Raw genomic sequence first — 21,606 nt, forward strand, 5'->3', positions numbered from 1 at the left:
GGTCGTGGAACAGTTTCGCTTAGGCAATACCCACCGTCGTTGGCCAGCTACCCCATCTGATTATATGATGACCGCCACAGAGAAGAAAACGACGACTGAGAAGCCACCGCGGAAGACCAGTAAGTGGTCGTGACTTGTATGCGCCTGCTGTCAGTTCGAATCCATCCTGTAGAATCCTCTGGTGGCGGAGGTGGGAAGAAGAAGCTCACCGTTTTCAATAAGTTCATGCAGTCGGAAATGGCGCGCCTGAAGGAAACAGAACCTAACATGACCCACCAGGAGAGGTATGAAATGATTATGCTTTCGTGCATCACATTGAACTAACCACTTTTGCCAATAGATTCAAGCAGGCTACTGCCAATTGGAAGAAGGCCAAAGAGAAGCCAGCTACCACGTGATTTTCGTCGTGCTTCATGTATTGTGACCGACTTTGATCACATCAGTCATGTTCATCTTTGTCTTATCCAAGCACACCGACATGCTTGCCTTCTTACATTCTATCCCTACATCTTACTACAAGGACACGTTTTGTTCCTTTACCATGTGTCGGGTCTATGATATTCTTATCGATAAACGACATGTTTCTGTACGTTACATGCAATTTCTCTATTCGGGTCGGTTCGTCCACATTCAAATACTGTCCAAGTTGGTCTAGCAGATTTCGTTAATTTCATCGTATTCCACGTTGAACTTGGTAACTTCTTTGAGTTGTCCTGTCAAGTCATTAGGCACACGGAACATCGGCTTGATGATGCAGGCGCTGACGCCCTGTTATCGATGATGAAGCTTGTTTGTAACTGACGTTTATGACGTCGCCATTCAACGTCCAAACGTTCAACTGCTGTGATCGCAGCAACCACCATGCATTTGAGTAAGGGTACGACTGCCCGATGTTGAGCGAGGCGACAGATAAATGATATGGTGTGATAGCCCCTGAGTGAGATGCTTGTGTTCCACAGTTTAGCGTCTTTCCGTTGATGTGCTGTCTGTCTCGCTTGCCTTATGTTCCTCCCGTGGGTCGTCTAGCTTGCCTATAAGTTATTATCTTCCGAATCGCTGTCTGCTGTCTTATCTTGCTGTATCTGTCCTCCTCAACCCATGAAGCTTTCTCAAGCCATCGATAACGACGACGACGACAACCTCTTCCAGTTTGATCCTTATGAATACAGGAATGACTCGGTCAGCAGCCCTCCTGTGCCATTCCCTCCCCCCATGAGTTTCTTCCCTGCTGATGGTGACCGGCAACAGCAACGATCTGTCCCGCCTCGTGCATCTGCCCGTTCACTCGTGCCACAAGACCCTGATGGACCACAGGAGCAGCAGTCTTCCACCCCGACCATGGCGGACCCGGGCAAGGGGAAAGACCCTATGCTAGCGGAACCCCTCTCCATCCCCCCTGTCCCGCAGACGCATGGTCTCTTTGACTCCACCATTTCTAGATTCCTTGTCCCGCAGGACAGCGAAGTTGCTTCTTGTTCATCCTTCCATCCTACTCCATTCGCTCTCGAGTCTACCCATATATATGACTCTTCACACGTTGAGACCGCCACTCAGGGTGCAGACGATCAGTCACTATCTCGTCTTGGCCAACATGATGGTGCGTTTGCGGCCTCTTCCCCCTCATTATCTGGCAAGGGAAAAGACAGGGACATCCCGCCCACGTTGCCTCCTTTGTCTTTCTCCCCAACGGAATTCAGCTACAGCTCCCTCGACTGGCCTTGCCCCTCATCACCAGGGCCTTCCTCGTATGGTTCCAACCATACGTCACTCTTCACACCTTCATTAAGTCAGTCACAGTCCGACACCACTCAGCAACCAGACTCTCTTCCGCAGCTGCAGAGCGGCTTTGGAAGACCGAGTCCCTCTCCTTCGCTTAGGAGGTCGCGGTCCAATTTCTCAATCCGCTCAACGCCCTCCTGTGCACCATCCATGGCGAAGTTCAAGTTCAAGCTCGGTTCGTCCTCCAAGACACCGAGCAACGTTGCGCGTAAACTCTTCGGCAGGAACAAAGGCGACATTTCGGATGCATCTCCAACAGGGACTGAATCTGGCCCCTTGAGCCCGTCGCAGGATGAACTGCTCGTCCGGCCACTGGATTGCACTTTACCGTGGCAGACCTTGGACGACGCTTTGAAACCGCTTTCAACAGACGTGCTGGAGCAGGTGGACAATATCGCTGCAATGATATCCGAAATGCCTATCTCGTGGGATCCTAACGTCCATCGCTTTGAACCGGTACCCAGTCTGAAAGACAAAGGGCGCTCTTACTCATCTCCACTCCCCACCTCGGCTTTCGATATTGTACCTCAACTGGAGCTCGATGCGTTTATGCCTTTGTCGTTTAACCGTGCCTGCAATAATTTCGATGAGGTTCTGCCAAGGGAGTTGAGGCTCCAGATATTCCGGACCTTAATAGAGGTGCACAAAGAGGAACATGAAAAACTTATCCGTAGGGGCGAATGGACAGCACTGAAAGCGTCCTCGTCCAAGAACCGCTGGGTGGGGAGAGACCGTGCTATGCGAGAGTTGGTGAAATTCAGCAGGGTGAGCATCGTGCACCTTCGTTAATACATGAGCCGAAACCGAATATTGGCCAGGTGTCAAAGACATGGCACTCGCTCGTGTTCGATGGACAACTGTGGGAAGACGTGGACTTGCAGGTGTTTCCGAAGCTGCCTGCCCTTTTCCTGGAACGACTCGCGGAGAATATCGGTCCTTTCGTCAAGCACCTTGACCTCTCCGGGCACACTGGCCTCGCATCGAACACACTCCTTGATATGATAAACAGCCTCTGCGTGCGCTCGGCACCCATTCTGAACTTTACATATACGCAGCTAACCACAGTTAATCTCCAAGGCTGTCCTAATCTCACCACACAATCGCTCCACGGTCTTTTAATTAGGTCGCCGTTCCTGCGCTCTTTATGCGTCAAGGGCCTTAGGGCGGTCACCAATGCAACATTTGATGTCCTAGCACTCTGTCAGCAGTTGACATCCCTGAATATGAGTCGTTGCATCCACATTGATGGCGAAGGTCTACGTGCGTTCGGGGCAGCCGTCCTATCGCGGGGAGCCTATCTTGCACTGAAAGAGCTTAAGTTATCGGGGATCCAAGATGTATTCGACGACGCGTTTACGACGTTGGGGAAGGCGGCGCCTGACCTTGAGGTCCTAGACCTCAGTTACTGTCTGAGTCTGCACAACTCGGCACTGGCGGCCCTGGTATCCTGTGCCGAGGAAGACAGACATAAGACGAAGACCATCTCGCTGAGCGCGCGCGAGGCAGGCATGGCGGTAAGGGATTCGCGTCGGTACTTCCGGCGTGTGACGGCGCTCAGACACCTCTCCCTCTCGCATTGCCCACTCCTGACCGATATCGCGTGCTCTAATCTTGCATATGCACTCCCCCACCTCGAATTCTTGGAGCTTGGGGGGATCGGAGGAGAGTTGCATGACGATGGACTGGTGAAGCTATTAAAGACGACACCACTCATACGAAGGCTGGACCTCGAAGATGCGTCATCCATCACAGATGCGGTCCTCACAGTTCTGACCCCAATCAACGAAGATGATTCTGCATCTCCCACGGACGTTGCCCCACCGCAGACGGGCCACGCGCTGGAGCACCTCGGAGTATCACACGCATCGAGGCTAACAAACGAGGCATTCTCGGCCCTTATTCGTGGTTGTCCCAAGTTACGTTTCCTCGAGGCAGATAGTACGTTGGTGTCAGGGTCTGTGGTCAAGGAGTTCGTTTGCACCTCTCGAGAGCGCAGAATTAAAGACGCACATTTCATCGCTGTGGACTGCCGTTTGGTAGGCGAGAATATTGTGAAGGACGTTATGCCTCACACGCGGCCGCGGAGGGGATGGAGGTCATGGGAAGCACGCAAGCTCGGCTACTTGGATGGGAGAGACGGTGAGGACCTTAAGGTCGGGCAGGACGAGTGCGATGAGGAGAGGGTTGTCCTCAAGTCATTTTACAGCTGGCAGACGGTGGATGCCGTGAAAGCTGCGAGAGACCGAAGACGGAAGGCGACGAAGAAGTCCCGGGATAACGGGTCATCTGAGCAGGTGAGCGAGCTGGGGGAAGGGAAGTGGGCAAGCAGAATGAAGTGGTGGTCTCCGAGTAGGAGATCTTCCGGGAACAACACCCCCGGTTTGGACGATAGCGATCGCGATGGATGCATCATAATGTAAAAACAATGGTTCGTTTTCGTGCTTTCCTTCTTCACGTTACTGGTTTCTGTGTTGTTGTACATTCCACGCTGTACCCACCACATTTTGGTAGTGCTACTACCTTTGTATCCAAAGAGAAAGTTAAATGTAACATGATATCGTGGACATAGAACAGAATTATTGTCGGGGTTTCTTTTCCTTACGCTTGGATTTCTTTTTGGACGACTTAGACAACTGTGCTTCCGTTGACGAAGACGGCGTGCAGCGTTGGGATTCACTGACAGAAGGGGCTTCCTGTGGGACAGATTTCGACCTTTCACGGCTACCCGAAGGCTCCGGCGTCGACGAAATGCCTTCGTAGCCTATCGGCAAGAAACTGTCACCACCGTGATCAAAGAAAAGAGGGATAATAAGGGACACGTACCCGCGACTGAGTCGATACGTGGCCGTTTTTTACGGGACGAGGTCGAAACTTGATCCACCTGATTGAGTTCTTCCTTCATCTTGTGCTTACCTTTGTCGACTAGCAGCGTCCCCATCGCGGGCTTCAACTCCAGTCCATCTGGCGTACCTTCCATAGAGTAATCTTCTGCCAGTATTTCGCCGAAAACTTCTAGTTCCTCTTCTTCATCATCACCCAGCTCCTGCAGATTCCGCTCGTACTCCGCACGTTCGAGCATCTTGCTGGTGATTTTGACTGGGACACGCTCTAGTACGCTGGTGCTTGGACCGGGAATAGGTGCGACAACCGCATCCATAGATTCATCGTCTCGTTCATTCTCAACCGACGTTACGTTCGTTGCTTGTGCGATGGCGTGTTTTATGAATCTTTCCGCTGCTTCTTTGTCAAGGCCGAGTTTCCCTGCTCCCACATAAAGTGTTAGAACAGCCAATAGTACATCACGACCGGGGTCGACACTGTTTTGGACTCGTGAAAAAAAAGACTTACGTTTCTGGTTGGACTCTTCAGCGTCTTTGATCTTGTCAAAGTATACGCGCACGCGGTCCTGTTCTGGGAATGGGTATGAGGTATATGTCGGGGGAGAGACAACGTACGAGTTCGCGAACGATCGGATGCGTCATCGGGTCAATGCCACGAGCTTTCAGGAAAACTACATCGCGAAGCCAATAACACCGCCGCGGACGTTTTGACCATAGCATGCGGCCACATCAGCGGTTTAGAAACGCAGAGAGAGAGAGAAAACTGTACACACCAAACACGAGATCATACACCACATACGGAATGATGACCTGCATCTTTGCCTGTTGGACCGTGTCCAGTCTGACCAGCGTCTCGGTGAGGGACTGGGAAAAGAGAGGCTCGAGCTGGGATTCGAGCTCATCGAGATGTTTATTCAATCTCGCGATTTTTTTGCGAATTTTGGTCGCGTCGGTCGACATGGTCGTGAGCGAACTAGTTACAGCCACAGGGTGTGGCATAAATGAAACGTGGAACACGGGAAAATATGGTTTGGGTGGATGGCTGTCAACTTGACAGTCAGGGTCTCGACCAATGAAGTACTGTTACCAAACCAATCAGATCCTGCGGAAAAAGCTCCCGTTTCATAACATTACACCAAGTAAATATGTAGCTAATCGGAATCCTCATCAACGTTGCTCACAGCATCTACCCAAAAGCCGTTACTGACTTCTAATGAAGCGTCAGGCCCTCGTATCGACAACGTAACCTGCCAGAATGCTTTCTCGGCGATCTGAGCAGCGTAGTCGACAGCGTGCGACATGTCTGCAGGTAAGACAGGCACGGTCCAATAAGTAATATCATCCTCGGAACCCATCAGAACGTCGCGCTCTGTCTCCGTCGGGAAATGTTGGGTATAGAACGTCTGGAAGAGGATATTGGGAGGAGGTGATACTGAAGATAGTATCGCTATAAGATAGGGCTCCAGGAGCGCCTTAGCACCTCGTTCCTGGTCCAACAGTGGCATGGACAAGTAGACTATACCTGATATATGGTCATCGTAACATCACACATACCTAGTAGCAAGAGAAGCTCACATTTCCCGGGGGGTGCACACATCGTACCAGGTCCGGCCGTTAACACATGTACAGCGCTCACGTCCGAACCACCCCCAACTGATCCGGGAGGAAACACCATGATAAACGAATCGGACTGCGTCGCCTCGGGCTCCTCGCTGTCTTCACGTGGAGGTAACAAGGGATTATCCAATATGACTATGCCTCTCGCCACTGCACGAATACGACTATAAGCATCTGATGGTTCTGAAGATATCGGTGCGGAAAGATGTCGCAAATGATCGGGGACATGACATTGGGAGGACAGCAGACAGGATGCATAAAGTGGCTCCGGAAAATTGTCAAGTTCGACAGCGTAGCGGCGACTGCCGCCCGTAGCCTCGGAGGACGAACCCCTATAAACAATGTTCGCGATCCGTCGACCCAGAATATACACAGACCCATTGACAGCTGCAGCGCGACAAAAGGCTTGAGCCAGATCTCCTGAACCTCCGTAATAAGAAACGACGAATGGCGAAGGCCCGTAACGCCCTGTAGACTGCAAGCAACTACGCACACGGGACAACGCAGAAGCCGTCGGCTCTTAAAAAAGACAGTGAGTTGACTGGCAAACAAACGGTGGAACATATGGCTCACCATCAGCATGGCTGCAATATGCCAACGCAAATACAATGCTCTGTGAGATGTCTTCGCTCAAAAAGAATGTTTGACGAAGGAATTCCTGGAAGGGAGTGTCTTCTTTACCCTGGAACTCGGGACTACTTTCATAATCCCCAGCAACAAACATCAAGAACCGCATGAGACGACGTTTTTCTATCAACGGGATCTTCTGATCCCTGAACACGTCTTCTTTTCCCCTTGGCACATTTTTGAACTGGCCGCCATTGTATATCGAGACCGGACCTAGCAACTTGAACGAACAGTACCGCGAAATGCCGGACGCTATTACGGATGTGATGAAAGGACCGATGGCGGGAATAACGGAAGGAGATAGAGATATCGTGTATTGCTTCGGATGCGACACGTTGAGCGCAGAACAATATTCTGTGGTATACGTGGGGCATCTCTGGACTTGATCGACGGAATCTGAGGAAGCATGATGCTCAGCCCATGCAACTATTTCGTCCAGCGTCAAAGCAGCCTCGTCTCCACCATAGTATGGGTTCGGATCGACATGGGCTACTTTGAGTCCGGCCTTGGCAAGTGCGCTGGGATCGCAGCGGATCAATTTCCGTTACCAGCGGGCAGGAAGATACATACGCGGCACTCATGGAGTGTGTGAGACCAGTGCCAATGATGATAACATCAAATTCGTTCTCCATTGTGCAGGAAACAGCGGAGACAGGAGTCCGCCGACGCCGACCGACCTAAGTTACCGGACAGTAATCACGTGACCCACGAGCGGCCCGCTGCCACCGGCATTGGAGACGAGTGTCATCTCCTCTCCTCAGTCCACCTCCACCATGGTAAGACCGGTAATCTGCTTTGATCGCTCGCTAAGCAAATTCCCACAATTGTAGTCATCAGAGCTGAGGTACACCGCAAATACACAACTCGAGCATTGTGAGAGACCCTTTGGTTCCTGTTTCAGGGTGTATCTGATAGAATGCTTTTAGTGCATGCTCGTTACACCGGCACAGGTGCGTAGGGGGGTCGCATCAAAGCGATGTTTGGCTAAATTTTGATAGGTCATGCTGATTTAACCAAATAGTGAGTCTGCGTGCGTCACATTGTTCCCGACGGCTGATTTTCGCGGGCAGTGAATGGATAACTCATCAACACCGCGACTCACTTGCGTCTATTATGGGACATCCTCCATTGCTCTCCTACCTCGCTATTGCCGACGGAGAAGCCATGGGAAGGGTCAGGTTTGAGATGACAGAGGTGTGATTTGAGTCGTCACTTTTCGGCGTTCGAGCGACAGACTAAAACCATCCTGCAGCGCATGTTGCAGCCTTGTGGTCCTCCTCCACGTAAGGACGATGACTAAGTACATACTCCATGCTTGGTCAAGTCGGGTTTTGTTATGTATACGTGAAGACTAGTGACACACGTCGTTTGAATGTGCACCTAACGCCTGCATTTCATCATGATTTCAATCTCTTGTGCCTTCGTTGCGTGAGTACGTATGTGTGTGTGTATTGTCTCATCGGTCGTTCTCGCGTAAGGTCTACCCCAAGTGCGGGACGTGATGCGACTGATTCCACACCATTTAATTCCGAGTCAGGTACGTGGCAGAGCGATGGTGTATAGTGACGACGCAAGGCACGGAACTAATGCGAATGAGGTGATACGTGGCTGTCGGATTCGGACAGGATACGTGGAGTGTGAAGGGGCAGCCCTCTGTTTCGAACCAATCGGAGGAATAATTTGCAGGACAACTATAATTTAGGCAAAGCTTCCGAGAAGGCGTAATGACCGCACATGTTTATTGGCGTGCCTTGTTCCCTACTTGGGAAGTCAATGCGAGTTTCCATAACCGGAGCGTCCCAATTGACGTGCCAGGTTCCGTGACCTCGCAAATTATGAGGAGCGCAGGCCAGTGCCCAGTCGATCGCGGAGGGAGTGGAATCCCTCGCAGGGTGTTGCCATCAGCAAGTGGCTTGATCCATCTCAGTCGGTCAAATCCGGTACGCAGACAGCTCACCTCATCGCCGAGACTCACTGCCACCTCACACAGCTCGAGTATAGTAAGTGCTAGCCTTTATGAATATCACCAGTCAGTGCCTGCTAACTTCTGTCTTCTCAGACACCAGCTTCCTGCCAACTGTCTGTCCGGAGTGTCTCTGTGGAACCCGAGGCCCATTATCCGCTTGTCATTCTCATACCCCTTTGTTACCCCATACCTGGCTGTGGACGGCCGCCACAACAGACAAAGGCTGCCTTTGAACCATTGCACGTTCCGCTCTCGCTTTGAGCTCAGTTTTTTTTATATCCCGGAAACCCCACTCAACGATGTCTCCTACATCGTTTGCTTTTCCTCTCCCACCCGTATCCTGCTACTTTCCTGGAGATCCCCCACCTGCTGCTTGTCGAAGCCTTGGGTTGAGGCACAAACGATCTCTCAATCCAGAATCCCTCTACTCGTTCTTGGACCTTTCCGAACAACACCACTCCCTGGTTCGCACATACTCGGGATACTTTGCGTCAATGGGAGAAGAAAGCAGTCGTCGAAGAAGGCTGCTGTCCAGAGCAAGGCGCCCTAAACCCCAGCATGAAGAGGAACCGTCTCCACCCCTACCTCTTGACAGCGCTGCAGTCCCCGAGTCCCCGCAACGCAAAAAGGGAGCCGTGTTTGATTTCATAAAGAAAAGTAGACCACCCGTAGACCCCGAAAACATCCGACCTGACCTGGCCAAGGACACCAAGCCGGATACCGCGGGTCTAGATGCCAGCACCATAACGCTGGATCAACCAAATAGTCCACCTACCAATGGGTTTGAAGCTAGGGATCGCTTTTCTTACCGGCGAGGATTGATGCACCACCCGTATTCGCACGTGGATGCTCCCTATATGCTGTCTTACGATAGACCTTCCATGGAAAAGTGAGTAATGCTGGCCGGTGATCACTAATCATAATTAACGGTTCGTAATAGTGACAAGTTTTCCGAAATGCTCCTGCAGCGACTCAACCCGGATCCCTCGCCTTCTTTTCTCAAATTCGACAAAGAGGGTCCCAAAAGTATTCTTGACCTTGGTTGTGGCTCGGGCGAATGGGCCATTGCAGCGGCTACTTACTGGGGGTCCGCTCGCGTAATTGGTTTCGATCTTGTCCATCCTTCGCGTTTGGGTGGTGATGCTAAGCTGCCGGAAAATCTTCAGTGGAAACAAGGAAACTTGTAGGTACCTCGCCAGCGAATCAGTCACTCCCTAACGATCATGACAGTGTCAAGTACAAGTTACCGTTTCCGAAGAGCATGTTCGACCTTGTACGGATGGCTAATCTGTCACTCTGTATACCCGAGAACCGTTGGGAACACGTTCTCAAAGAAGTTAAGCGTGTGCTGAACCCAGGAGGTTATCTCGAATTGATCGACGACTACATCCACTTCCCTTATTCGAAGAATACACCACAACAGCCCACTAGATCCCAGGCCACTCGACCCCAGTCTCGTTCGCTTTCTTCAGGCTTTGATGACACAGACGAGGAAGGCGTCTCTCAGGGTACCAACGCATTGGATTCAGACGAGGACGAAACTGAAGAGGATTTCGTGAGCACCAAGAGTCGCTTCTCGACGCTGGTGGAACCAGATCCTGTTCCCCCTGACGTTCCATACGATCCTGTCGCCGATTGGAATCGTGAAGCCGAAAACTCGAAGAATTTAGAACAAGTTTTCGAGAATATGCTTGCGCAGAAATTCAATATTCTTTTCCGCCCTCGAAAGAAGATCGAAGATACACTGCAAGACGTGTTTGGACGTTACAACTCAGACCGCATTAACGACTTTCGCTTGTTTCTCGCACCTCCCGCTGACAAAGAGTCTGACAAGGCATCTGTCGAAAGTTCCGAGAGCGGCAGCAGCGCCAGCGCCGGGAGCATCAGGAGGGCCAAAAGAGATTTCGTTCACTGGGTGACGGCAGTCGAACGAGACAGGAAAGACAAGAAAGATAAAGACCGCAAGAAAGGGGACCGTTCCAGTGGGGAAAGTGTGGCGAGCTTCACGCAAGTTCCTGAGAACATTAGCGCCAAAGCAGCTGGTCGCCTGGGAATTAACCCAAGTTCCCCGCGTCATTCGGCACACGGACAATCACCTGGCATTATTGTCAATATGCAAACCTTCATCCCTCTTTCCCCCCTAGAGCTCGAGATGCACGCATGCAAGCACATACATACCCTCCTTAGTTCCAAAGCAGCCATACACGAATATCTCGATGAGGTATCGAAGAGGACCCATCTCTCCGTGCCTGAACACGAGATTGATGATACCCTTTGGGATTATGAATGGTATGGCATCAGATTTACTACATCACTGCTTCGCCCAACAACTCATTGCTTTCTTATCAGCTTCCGTCGAAAGCGGTTTAATTGGCCTGCGGAAGTGCCAGAGTATCAGCTGGACTCGCCAGAATCGGAAACGCCTAAATCTGCTTCCCATCGGCATTCTTTCGATGGGCCGCGGCGCCAACGGCAACTCGAGGGTGAAAGCTCCCCGTATAAGCCGAGCAAGCACTGCCAGCAAGACTTGGACCTTCTCCGTTCGATCTACGTGTACAGAGCGCAGAAAGTGGACGACGACTTCCTCCTGCTCGCATAAGGACGTGTTCGTTTGACGGACTTCCCTCTTCCCACATGTGACGTTTTGGCCACCATTTCGACTCTATTACTTTACATTATCCGTCGACTCGACAGGGTGCCAAGCAACGCTCTCCTTCATAGCAACCACATAACCAATATCCATATTCTTCCACCTCGTCATGGCAATTTGTATCGTTAATTTCGCATTTCGTCGGCTGCCCATCCGCACCCTTGTCATAGATGTGTATCCCTTGTCCTTTTCACCTTGTTTCTTCGCATCACGCAGTGTTCGCTTTCAGTTGTGCTAGAATCATTCGATAGTCGGAGTATGCGTTTTGTAACGGTACAACATCATCACATTTAGCAGTAACTTGTAATATATGGAATTCACATTATGTACACAGTATTTCTCCCTGCTCAACAGGTGACGAATGGTATGATTTGACATGAATGACCTCAGCATTTCTCGCCATCAACTACCGTGACAGTCACACTCTCAACTTCGCAAGCGATCCGAAACTGGCGCATTTGAAAATGGTCCCCGATGACTTCGCTATACCGATTCAAATTGACATTGCCCCTATCCGGATCATAGAATCGCTCTCGGAAGTTGATGACAAGCCGCGTCCCGACGAGAATCTCAAGCAGCATCACGAGCGGCACGCAAATATTTGCGTAGCGAGACTGCGGAGAAGGGTCGTGGATGAACGCTTAAGTCGATTGGGACACGAAATTACGCGAAAAAAGGAACGCACAGTGACGCTTTGCCAGATACCCATGACGACTGCGCACATCACGAGATTCCTGACCCAACAGTCAGTCTTCGCAATACTCATTGGGATCGATCATTGTCAAACACGCTTACATGAAGAAATAGAAAATGCTGTCCCTTGCCAGCACCCTAGTGAAAGAGTTCATCTCTCTTGGTCCCCCAATCGTTCGCAATTGATTTGTCTCCCGTAAATGCGCACAATACACCTTTGCGGCAAGAAGGAAGAGGACGGTCTCGAAACAGAGCACCGGAATAAGGAGGTAAGTGAAACTCCCGTTCACGCCGAAAAACAAGCAAAATTGTGCTTGGGAGGACGAAAAGCGGTTACTTAGTTCAACTAAATTGTTAGGAAATTCTTGGCGTAAGTCCAAATAATCAGGCAGAGAGAAATCCTGCGTACCCTCCAATCCGCTTCCAGGTCCGATGAAATGGGAGATGATGATAGCAATTGCTACAATCTCTGCGAAAAACGAGAAAAGAAGGAATGATAAGATTTTAGTGGAACGCCTATACATCGCATATATGCGCAGAAGCATGATCGCTATTGGCTTCGCGTCAGAATGTAAGGTTTCAATACCGCAGTCTCACGCACCCTGGGTAGCCCATGTGTAAGCTAGCGTTCCCCAAGCACGAAATCGGAACAGTTGTAAACCTAGTATTTTTTATCACTGTTAACTCAACATCGCTACCATATGGGTGGACAGGAGATACTTACACCTGTATGCAAGTGAGATGGGCCATTTTCATAGAACATCAGTGACGTACTCCTGAGAGATATCAGAAGAGGTTCATTTGAGAACCAAGAATAGCGTACCTGTTCCGAACTTGAGCTCGTAAAACAAACTACTCCGTTTCGTTAGATGGTCATTATGATGAGTCGCAGGGACAAACCGCACGGCAGACACCCGCTCTGTCGGGCCGAAGTTATAATCAGCTACTAGAGAAATACTTGGAGGTATCTGCATACAGGAGCACTGCATCGCCCAAGTAGCGGTCCTGCAGGAATGATAAGCACTCCCCCTAAGGTTGTCTCCGAAACTCACTATGATATACAACACTGTAACGATAGATGGCGCAGTCCCCTGCACACATTGAATCAACAAGACCATCAAAATAGGGTTCTTGACGTACCCATATGAGCTCTATCTGTTTTGGGGCCGCATATGAGGCGGGCGAGCATGACACGATCAAGGAGACTCACTTCACGGCCAAAGAAGAGAACTGTGGGAGGGGATAAGCTGCAAACCATTTGCGTACCGGATGAACCATACTGTGATCATACAAGGCAGCTGCAGTGGCAGCAACTAACAGGGAGTGGGTGAAGGTTAGGGGTCACTACACCGAACTCAAAGGACTCACTCTGCACATAGGCAAAGACGCTGTTTTCGGTAGCAAATGCAGCCTGTGAGGAGGATATGCTCATTGAAAGGGATGGTGATGGAAGTCAAATGAGTGGAAGTCAGAAAGAGGCCTTGACAATGAGACCTCATCTCAATCAATCATTTTTGTTCGTCTTGCTCGGTCAATACATGCAGCTTCCTTTCTAGAAATTACTCCTGGCCCGAAAAAATAGGACTGACGTATATTAAATTGTCGTAAATGGGCGGCCTGGAGCGTCGTCGGTGTGTAAAGCCTAGCGGCATCAAGGTGCTCTCATCGGAAACAGACCGACCAAATTTTTTTAAGTTTCGTACTCACGAGTCAGGGACTGTGCTGTCCGTAGTTCGTACTAAGTCATGTGGAAGGACGACCTCAGTGCACCTTGGGAAGAAGGAAGCAGTACTCCATGGAGAAACTGGGATTGTAACATCAAAACGAGCAATCACTCTGACAACGGTTATGCATGACAATGGAGTTCATGCACAGTTGTTAAAAATACCTGCGTATGTAGCAAGCGAATAATAGTTTGCGGAGGTTGTGTGGACTCGAGCCCAACCGGAAACTCGTGTCCTTGATCGATATCGGCTGCTTGTCCTTTGAGAACTGACAAAGCCTACTCGCTCGTTTGTCGAGCCGGACTGTGACCCGTGCCTCAGCGCTGCACTCAACACCAGCGCCCAATTACAAAGCTGATGAATAGTTACATGACATACCACGCTAGTACATACCTTGAGTTACGGCTTAAGGCTGCCAAACCACTCAGGGAAACGCCCGAGGACGTCCACCAAGGGGAATGAGTTCGACGTTACCAAGCGGCCAGAGATTGTATTTGATGTTAGTTGAAACAAGCTGCTATTTGGTCGTTCAGGAGGCTGACCAGACGTGGCTGACTGGCGGATTATGGTTTGATCCGACTTCGGCCTCCATCCGAGTCTGACAACTAACACCAAACCAACGCTATCTCCTGGCAACATCATGCGGGAGATTCTGTACATCCAAGCCGGTTCACTGTCGAATTATACGGGAACACATTTTTGGAACACACAGGAAAGCTACTTCGCCTACGACGAGGACGACGTTTCTCTCGCAGATCATAGCATCTCGTTCAGAGAGGGCCGGGACCCACACGTGTGCCGGTTGTGTTTCAGCTTCCCCAGATAACGACTGACCAGCCGGATAGAATTATCCCACCTTGTGTCCGAGACTCCTGGTCTTCGATCAAAAATGTACGCCTATATGTTCGGTATGATACATCAAGAATGAGCTCATGCTGCAAGTCACAAAGCAAATTTTGGATCACTCGCGAAGAACCGAAGCACGGAAGAAGACGTCTCTTCCGTATCAACTTGGTAGTTACCGTTGTTGATGCGCCGTTCGGTCGATTCCAATTCCACCTTGTAGGCAAGGAAAGGTTCTTCGCCACGAAAAAGAGCGCGTCCCGCAGAGCGAATACCAAGCTTTCCTTGAAGCAGAAAATGAACCGAATGCCTTGGAACTCGATAATAACCCTCCGGAGACCAAAGTCAGATTTTGGTCTGACTACAGTCGCGTCTTCTTCGATCCCAAGTCAATCCAACCTGTTCCTGACACACAGGAGAACGCCGAGGGCGACTGGACTGCGAGCCAAGAAATATTTCGGCAATACGACAAGGTATAGTTTCCTTGTGTCTTTCCGGCTTTTCTGTTCACGTCTCACTCAGGATGTCGAATTGATGGAAGGTCCGGTGCGTCTCGCGATTGAGGAATGCGACAACTTTCAGGTATTTAATACCGGGCATCATGCCCTATTTATATCGAAAAGCACTAATTTAGGGCGTACAAATGATGCACGACACTGCTACGTTTGGTGGTTTCTCGCATGCAATGTTGAGATCTTTCCGCGAGGAACACCGAAAGACCTCAATCATGACTTTTGCTTTACTCTCAGATGTCATGCCGAACATGGCTGAAACCGGCTACGTATGCTCCACTATGATGGATATCTTCCGCTTAGCTTTCAATACGATTCTTGTAGGTTCCCTATACGAGAGGAATTATAAACGATAGTTTATGTCTTCAAAGCCTTCACGAACTTTGTGACCTCACAGTACCTGTCTTGGCTCCACGGTATTGGAGACGTCCTACTAGGACACCTGCATTCTATACCGAAGTGCGTAGCTCAACAACCCCTTCCTTTGTTTCTCCAGCGGCTCATTGAAACAGGCAAAAAATATTCACCAATTGTCTGCCGTCTTGTCCGCTATCGCGGAATCTGCTACACTTCCGCTCAGGTGTTCCCGTTTCCTCCGAGCGTTCTCCATCGGAGCTGATTTTTGAGCAGATTGCGAGGTGGTCTGGACGACCTTGATAGCTACATCGGTCATCTTAAATGGAGAAGATCGCTGCCTTTTGCACATCTCAGCGGGAACCTATTACCAGGAGGCCGCGTTTCGAGGGCCAATGTAGACGATGTCATTCAACTGTCACCACATTCTGAGGTATATGCAATGTTCCAACTGGATGTATCTCTGTAGCGTTTGAACGTCGTCTTTAGGAGCGATGCACACCATATGCTCGCAGGGAGGTTTCTCGGGGATTTGCAGGGGAGGATATAAATGTATACAAATCGTGGACTGAGATGTCCGAACTCAGGCATCCGCTCTTGCTAAGGCAAGTCTTCCTTTGGTCAACCTTGTTTCTTATTTATCAATGCCACACAGTCACCACGCCCCCTCGTATCCAATCCAAACGTCCTTCCCTGACATCTTCCCTGGCTCACGACCGAAATCAATCAAGCTGTTTTCCTCGATGACCACATCTCCATCGACAGCGGCGTGTTTGCCACAGTACGCCACATTTGTCCAAGATGCCGTCAGTCGCAGGGATGTGACGTTAACAGCCATGGACCTGGAGGACGATGATGTAAAGGAATTGGCAAATGTATTGTGGCAAATCGTGGACAGCTACGATGACAGTTCAAAAGAGGAAGACAACGGGATGGAGCTTGGCGAGGATGAGGAATGATGCCGAGTAAAAGACACCCAAGGTGCCCAGTTTGAAGTATCCTGGCGAACCAACGTCCTCGATGGTGTGAATTAAGGTATATTCGAGGGGCTTCAAGGAAAGTTCTACGGGAAGGGTTATACTATGCCCAATTTTGTGCCCAATCATGATAAACCTTTTCGTGGACAATTTATCCTGACCTGCACTAGGGCCTAGAGATACACTCGCGTCAGTCGTGTTAGCAGTAAGTCCAATAACGGTTTCAGTTAAAAACTATCGTAAAACCCCGTGTACGTAGCAGGGGCGATGTCATAAGACGTGCCGTTGGTAGTGATGCCCCTTGGTGCGTTCTCAGATAGCTGATGTAGATAGTATGTTGTGACTAAAACGTACTGGGCACCTGGCCGATGGGGGACCACAGCTCCCCATTAGGGCATTCATACACGCAGTGCGTGGGCTGACCTTAAGGGCGCGTATTAGTTAATTATCACGACAGTTTAACGCGATATACACTTACCAGGGGAACCACAGCAACCCCTTGTTTGTCGATATGATGATCTTTGCGATCACCAATCAAGGTAAATATGACTTAGGCTTTTGAAGCCACAGACGGGATCATATACATCACGGTAAAAGTTATCTGATAGCATAGGTTTTCTTGGATGGAATTGATCAATTGAATTACAAAGCCAATAGCGAAATCCCCGGAGCAAAGCAAGAGATAGGGGTATTCCAACGAGCGGTGCTGCTAACGTCAAGAACTGCAAAATGGACGGACCCAAGTCATCTAGAATGCTTCATTGTTAGCGCGATTGGGTCCATTACGTGGTAGGAGAACGCACTGTACCTGTTAACCCCGGGGTAGACTCCGTATAGTGTATCAAATGTCAGTACTTGATCTTATGATAATCCATTTGGAACCTAGTAACAACGCCAACGAGCTGCAGTCCTTACGAGCCATCTTGTTTCTACCCCAGAGCTTCATTGAACAGCCTTGGACCGTCCATCAATGTGCACAACGACGGGGACTTGCGCGAGCTCCACATGAGAATACTAGAAGGATGGAGCGTACGGAATTAAGGATGTGTCAATTGATAGAAGGGTCTCAAGCAGTTTGCAGAAAGGTGTGCAAACTGTAGTACAGGTCAAAACAGAATGATGGAATGGGTCCAATCTCTTGCCTTTCCAATTACCCTCATACGTGTTGTAAGCGTCACCCTGGTAGTTCTAACATGCACAGACTATCCGTTGGTTTGCTCATGATATCTCCGCGTCAGTTCCGCCCTATGACATACCTGGCCGGGTAAAAGTAACGACACGCAGACAGATACGCCGGTTCCCCCAATGCCACTGCCATAAAAGAACAACATGCCGGACTCGTAGGTTGTCCCGTCACTGAGATTCTGGGACGGATTGAGGTGAGTCATCTAAAACCGCTCTGCCTCGGGGCCATAACTACCACCCCTCTAAACTCCGCACTTACTTGGTTCCCGTTCATTATTGTCCATACGATCATGGATGCGAAAGTCTGGCAGTGCGATGGACAGGGGGTTATGTAAAGAGGAAATCACCGCATTGTCGATCCAGTGACCAGAGCGACCATCAATAACGAGACCATTGATAGGGGATCAGCATTCTCCATGGAAAAGGAATCTAATGAGATCACTGACTCGCAAGATCGACGACGACCTAAGGTTTCAACCCACCCAGGGAACATGGACCGCTTCAGAGCCACATGCTAGAACGTGCTTCCGTCTCAATCAAAATGTCGGGCATTAAAATCGAGTCAGACGTTGCGGTTGGTATTCGATAGATCGCTATCCTGCAGATGTGCGCATGGTGGCTTGAATATAGGCGAAACTTTACGGACAGACGCGATGTCTGCACTGCACGAAAATCTTTGAGGTAACGAAAATAAACGGGCGATCTGGATCTATAGAACGAAGAAGGGCTTCGAAGCGCATGAATGATAACCAGAGGATCGTTGTACGCGCGACCCAGCCCAGACAAGGGATAAAACGCCGACCACGGCAACATAGCGCCCTACCGCTGCACAGCTGAAGGATACATGAGTGTGAAGTAGCGATGCAATACTGGGCATATGGAACATGCAAGGATGGCTAGAACGAGCAAAGGCGAAGCGAGTAAGGCGTAGCCTTGCTCTGCCCTCGCCATGGACTGCAAAAGTTGACAAAACACACGAGGCGGATGTACATACTCATAGTACGGATCCGATACAAACTAAGATGGATGGTAGGAATTTTGAAAGTTGGAACACATGAATGTAATGTGGAGATTCGAGATTGCGCTGTACAAAGTTGGTTCCAACTTGTCAACTCGGTAAGTAGTGGCTGTGACGTGCTGCTTCCGTCCTCGGGAGTCGGAACTAACCCCACGGTGTGGGCCACAGTTCACCGTTCTGGTTCATTTTTTCATCCGTCCACCGAATCATCGAATTCACAAGGTACACGACGCCTGTCTGATTTTCCACTTCTGTGCACTCATGGCTGACGCTGTATGGTGGAAGGGACGGGGGGGATAACTACTGTAAAGCACTTAGGGGCAAAGTCCCGGTCCCTAAAATAAAAGCTCTTTTCCTTCGATACCTTCACTTGTTTGTTCATGGCGAGCTCAGCGGTCGTTGTGAATCCAAACCTCCCAAAAGACCCAAGCTTATCTCAGCCTCAATCGCTGTTGGACCACGACGACCGCTTCGAACTTCCAATCTCCATTGCTAATTCTCCGGCCAACACCCTAGAACCAGTGAGCAACTTTCTTTTGCACCCGCACCGAGTCACACAGAAAATTTGTGTTCGAAACCAGAGCAGAAGGAACCGATGTGATCAAGGAGGCTACAACTTTGTACACATCCTTCACCTCGACACTGGTGAATCTGGGCACCCATTTCCCTCTGTCCTGCGCTTGTAAATTGATCCAGATAACATCTCCCGATGGGAGTTCCCACTGCCGTAGGTTGCATGCTGTACTGTCAGCGGCACCCCAGTCTCAATATATCCACACCAGCCATCTACGTTTATAGTTGCACCTATGGGTCGGAATCCATAGCTACGGAATATATCGACGAAGATACCTTGAGATGGCGTGGATGCCACGTGTGGAAGAGTATGTTCTCCTAGACCATATGATCCCGCAGAATATGAACCCTTGTCCAGGGGGAGCTGACAGGTTCGGTCTTTGCAACGTTGGGCCATCAGGCCATCAGTGCCTCAACGACGACCTTCGTTCATCTGCGTTGAATACTGATGCTCTGAATAGGTATGCGTCCGTGTGTGAATATATTCAGTTTGTGTTCGACTGTCAATCTCTCAAATGTTGCACAAAGGCACACTCACGAATCACGAAGCGAAGTTCAGAGAGCAGATGAGTAAATTCCGTCGAGGCTTGATGCCCGAGGAAGCCATGGAGCGCGTGAAGAGCAAGAGGGATAATTGGATGGCACAACCATATAACCGTAAATACCCTTTTGTGTTGTGACATGGTGATCCACATGGAGGAACATCGTGGCGAGATATGTTCTACTTCATCTCAGGAGCCTTTCAGATCAGAATCAATCTATCACTTAACTGCCCTTCTCATGCACTCCGGTTCGCTGATGAAAACTTCGACGTGTCTCATCCAAACAGGAATGAAGATACCAATGTGCGTATGCAACTGGTTGGCCGGTGAAGTTAGTGTCGTCCACAGGCATGTGCATCCTGAACCATGAAGCCATGGCAGCACGAGGCAGGGACACTGTTGCTAGTGTCTGTGCGGATTCCAACATCAACGCTGCGGCTGCTCCTCTTACCTATAAGCTATAACCATTGTGTACGCGGTAGTTTGGAGCCACCGACCTGTAGCCCTAGTGAGTAGTGAAAGGAGTGGAGGATCGGCGCCTTGCGGGTAGCTATGATATGTATGTGATTGTGTTAGCAAATTTGTCGCAACTGTGCTCACCATTCCATCCCATCCCTGTGTGACTTCGCCCGTAATACACTCGGGCCGTCACTAGGTGGTGTGAGAAAGGCCGTCGCAGACCAGCCGCTTCCTGGAAACAGTGAATACAATGAGAACTGGGAGGATTTGCGTGAGAGCTTCGACCGTACAAAGGCACGAGAGACGAGCGGCTCGCACTCGCCGTGGACGATATCTACACATCTACGATGGTGCAATTACTGAAGCCGCTTTTGGAAACGGCGAGTTCAAGTACACTTTATAGTGTCATATTCAAAAGTACCCTCTGACCATATTCCCGTACAGGCGTCTGGCAGCAGCAGATGTGTTGTCAATGGGGGTTCTCCAACGCGAATGGGACTTTCACGTTTCAGACCAGGTAGCATTCTGGAGTGCACATCGGCGGTAACTTGCGGGAACTCCGCATATCTGAGGGGCAGAACATGTGGAATCAAAGAAGTATCGATCGATGGAGCGGCCTCGAGCAATTTGTGGAAACTGTCCATACCGCAATACAATGAGGCAGAATGGAATGACGAATAGGGCTACACGTGTCCTCGCCTTCCAATTATCCTCGATCACCGAAATACTTGCTGTGGGCTTCACCCTGGCAGTGCATGCATGCGCAGAGCATCTTGATGGTACCCAACGCCCGTTGGGTTCATTCATGAGACCTGGCGAGTGAAAGAAACGATGCGCAGACACGGACACTGGTTTCTCCAACGTCACTGTCATAAAAGAACAATGCGTCGGACTCGTAGGGTGTTCCGCCGACAAGACTCCAGGTGAGTCATCCAAACCCCCCATGCCTAGAGGTCGTAATCATTGCCCGTCCAAACCCCGCACTTGCTTGGCTTTTCCGTTCATTATTGTCCAGGCGGCGACGGCATGCGAATACTTGGCAGTGAGATGAACGGGATGAGCCTTAAAGAGGACGCCACCGCGTTATTGATCCATTGGTCACAGCGACCATCAATAACGAGGTGATAGGGGACCGATGTTGTCAATAACAGAGGGACCCAGTGAGGTCACTGGCGAGATCGATGACAGTGTAGGGTTTCGACCTGGGGCCTAGGGAACGTGGAGCGCTCTGATTTAGAGCTCCATGC

General features: G+C 50.1%; 8 protein-coding genes across 8 annotated transcripts; 5 read left to right on the forward strand and 3 right to left on the reverse strand.

Annotated features, from left to right (window-relative positions):
* Window positions 1-64: 64 nt before the first annotated feature.
* On the forward strand, window positions 65-398 carry F5J12DRAFT_718137 (uncharacterized protein; the record flags this gene model as incomplete). The annotated part of the gene is made up of 3 exons (XM_051741098.1): window positions 65-119; window positions 173-284; window positions 341-398. The coding sequence occupies 3 exons, from the start codon at window positions 65-67 to the stop codon at window positions 396-398; spliced, it is 225 nt and encodes a 74-aa protein (XP_051601782.1).
* A 970-nt stretch (window positions 399-1,368) lies between these two features.
* F5J12DRAFT_718077 (uncharacterized protein) lies at window positions 1,369-4,199 on the forward strand (the record flags this gene model as incomplete). The annotated part of the gene is made up of 2 exons (XM_051741095.1): window positions 1,369-2,544; window positions 2,598-4,199. 2 exons carry the CDS (start codon window positions 1,369-1,371, stop codon window positions 4,197-4,199), a joined length of 2,778 nt encoding a protein of 925 aa, XP_051601783.1.
* A 319-nt stretch (window positions 4,200-4,518) lies between these two features.
* Window positions 4,519-5,666, reverse strand: F5J12DRAFT_819001 (uncharacterized protein). The gene is made up of 4 exons (XM_051745214.1): window positions 5,393-5,666; window positions 5,235-5,290; window positions 5,128-5,185; window positions 4,519-5,040 (listed from the first exon to the last, which is right to left on the reverse strand). Exons 1-4 carry the CDS (start codon window positions 5,616-5,618, stop codon window positions 4,541-4,543), a joined length of 840 nt encoding a protein of 279 aa, XP_051601784.1. The 5' UTR covers window positions 5,619-5,666; the 3' UTR covers window positions 4,519-4,540.
* Window positions 5,667-5,733: 67 nt separating this feature from the next.
* On the reverse strand, window positions 5,734-7,810 carry F5J12DRAFT_541157 (FAD/NAD(P)-binding domain-containing protein). The gene is made up of 4 exons (XM_051739969.1): window positions 7,434-7,810; window positions 6,810-7,381; window positions 6,195-6,755; window positions 5,734-6,141 (listed from the first exon to the last, which is right to left on the reverse strand). The coding sequence occupies exons 1-4, from the start codon at window positions 7,493-7,495 to the stop codon at window positions 5,771-5,773; spliced, it is 1,566 nt and encodes a 521-aa protein (XP_051601785.1). The 5' UTR covers window positions 7,496-7,810; the 3' UTR covers window positions 5,734-5,770.
* Window positions 7,619-8,325, forward strand: F5J12DRAFT_819006 (splicing factor 3B subunit 5). Its single transcript, XM_051745215.1, has 6 exons — window positions 7,619-7,639; window positions 7,694-7,736; window positions 7,790-7,813; window positions 7,862-7,883; window positions 7,934-8,057; window positions 8,116-8,325. The coding sequence occupies exons 1-6, from the start codon at window positions 7,637-7,639 to the stop codon at window positions 8,161-8,163; spliced, it is 264 nt and encodes an 87-aa protein (XP_051601786.1). The 5' UTR covers window positions 7,619-7,636; the 3' UTR covers window positions 8,164-8,325.
* A 562-nt stretch (window positions 8,326-8,887) lies between these two features.
* Window positions 8,888-11,644, forward strand: F5J12DRAFT_819021 (uncharacterized protein). Its single transcript, XM_051745216.1, has 4 exons — window positions 8,888-9,718; window positions 9,770-10,012; window positions 10,060-11,118; window positions 11,179-11,644. The coding sequence occupies exons 1-4, from the start codon at window positions 9,129-9,131 to the stop codon at window positions 11,426-11,428; spliced, it is 2,142 nt and encodes a 713-aa protein (XP_051601787.1). The 5' UTR covers window positions 8,888-9,128; the 3' UTR covers window positions 11,429-11,644.
* Window positions 11,645-11,802: 158 nt separating this feature from the next.
* F5J12DRAFT_819029 (uncharacterized protein) lies at window positions 11,803-13,933 on the reverse strand. Its single transcript, XM_051745217.1, has 13 exons — window positions 13,541-13,933; window positions 13,453-13,485; window positions 13,383-13,402; window positions 13,313-13,327; window positions 13,225-13,263; window positions 13,149-13,177; window positions 13,078-13,091; window positions 12,995-13,024; window positions 12,774-12,833; window positions 12,582-12,722; window positions 12,275-12,518; window positions 12,165-12,213; window positions 11,803-12,093 (listed from the first exon to the last, which is right to left on the reverse strand). Exons 1-13 carry the CDS (start codon window positions 13,602-13,604, stop codon window positions 11,866-11,868), a joined length of 966 nt encoding a protein of 321 aa, XP_051601788.1. The 5' UTR covers window positions 13,605-13,933; the 3' UTR covers window positions 11,803-11,865.
* Window positions 13,934-14,473: 540 nt separating this feature from the next.
* F5J12DRAFT_541397 (Misato segment II tubulin-like domain-containing protein) lies at window positions 14,474-16,718 on the forward strand. The gene is made up of 11 exons (XM_051739970.1): window positions 14,474-14,689; window positions 14,742-14,787; window positions 14,847-14,910; window positions 14,963-15,212; window positions 15,262-15,321; window positions 15,374-15,520; window positions 15,576-15,710; window positions 15,764-15,831; window positions 15,882-16,038; window positions 16,095-16,210; window positions 16,261-16,718. Exons 1-11 carry the CDS (start codon window positions 14,537-14,539, stop codon window positions 16,562-16,564), a joined length of 1,500 nt encoding a protein of 499 aa, XP_051601789.1. The 5' UTR covers window positions 14,474-14,536; the 3' UTR covers window positions 16,565-16,718.
* Window positions 16,719-21,606: the final 4,888 nt, after the last annotated feature.

This window comes from Pisolithus orientalis (genome assembly GCF_024613125.1).
Source record: "Pisolithus orientalis strain OTSU chromosome Unknown F5J12scaffold_8, whole genome shotgun sequence".
In the NCBI taxonomy this organism is placed as follows: Eukaryota; Fungi; Basidiomycota; class Agaricomycetes; order Boletales; family Pisolithaceae; genus Pisolithus; species Pisolithus orientalis.

Excerpts from the sequence above, each read along its gene's own strand:
- F5J12DRAFT_819001 (XM_051745214.1), bottom strand. The coding sequence starts at position 5,618 with ATGCCACACCCTGTGGCTGTAACTAGTTCGCTCACGACCATGTCGACC. Across the intron at positions 5,291-5,392 it reads GGTGTATGATCTCGTGTTTG|TTTTCCTGAAAGCTCGTGGC; the intron begins GTGTGTACAGTT and ends TTCGCGATGTAG. Across the intron at positions 5,186-5,234 it reads ATCCGATCGTTCGCGAACTC|GACCGCGTGCGCGTATACTT; the intron begins GTACGTTGTCTC and ends TTCCCAGAACAG.
- F5J12DRAFT_541157 (XM_051739969.1), bottom strand. The coding sequence starts at position 7,495 with ATGGAGAACGAATTTGATGTTATCATCATTGGCACTGGTCTCACACAC. Across the intron at positions 7,382-7,433 it reads ACACACTCCATGAGTGCCGC|CGCACTTGCCAAGGCCGGAC; the intron begins GTATGTATCTTC and ends CTGCGATCCCAG. Across the intron at positions 6,756-6,809 it reads ATATTGCAGCCATGCTGATG|AGCCGACGGCTTCTGCGTTG; the intron begins GTGAGCCATATG and ends GTCTTTTTTAAG.
- F5J12DRAFT_819006 (XM_051745215.1), top strand. Across the intron at positions 7,884-7,933 it reads CATGCTGATTTAACCAAATA|TGAATGGATAACTCATCAAC; the intron begins GTGAGTCTGCGT and ends TTTCGCGGGCAG. Across the intron at positions 8,058-8,115 it reads TCAGGTTTGAGATGACAGAG|CGCATGTTGCAGCCTTGTGG; the intron begins GTGTGATTTGAG and ends ACCATCCTGCAG.
- F5J12DRAFT_819021 (XM_051745216.1), top strand. The coding sequence starts at position 9,129 with ATGTCTCCTACATCGTTTGCTTTTCCTCTCCCACCCGTATCCTGCTAC. Across the intron at positions 9,719-9,769 it reads GATAGACCTTCCATGGAAAA|TGACAAGTTTTCCGAAATGC; the intron begins GTGAGTAATGCT and ends GGTTCGTAATAG. Across the intron at positions 11,119-11,178 it reads ACCCTTTGGGATTATGAATG|CTTCCGTCGAAAGCGGTTTA; the intron begins GTATGGCATCAG and ends CTTTCTTATCAG.
- F5J12DRAFT_819029 (XM_051745217.1), bottom strand. The coding sequence starts at position 13,604 with ATGAGCATATCCTCCTCACAGGCTGCATTTGCTACCGAAAACAGCGTC. Across the intron at positions 12,834-12,994 it reads GAGCTCAAGTTCGGAACAGG|GTTTACAACTGTTCCGATTT; the intron begins TACGCTATTCTT and ends AAAAAATACTAG. Across the intron at positions 12,094-12,164 it reads GTATCTGGCAAAGCGTCACT|TCTCGCTACGCAAATATTTG; the intron begins GTGCGTTCCTTT and ends CCTTCTCCGCAG.
- F5J12DRAFT_541397 (XM_051739970.1), top strand. The coding sequence starts at position 14,537 with ATGCGGGAGATTCTGTACATCCAAGCCGGTTCACTGTCGAATTATACG. Across the intron at positions 14,788-14,846 it reads CCTGGTCTTCGATCAAAAAT|CAAATTTTGGATCACTCGCG; the intron begins GTACGCCTATAT and ends CAAGTCACAAAG. Across the intron at positions 15,213-15,261 it reads TATTTCGGCAATACGACAAG|GATGTCGAATTGATGGAAGG; the intron begins GTATAGTTTCCT and ends CGTCTCACTCAG.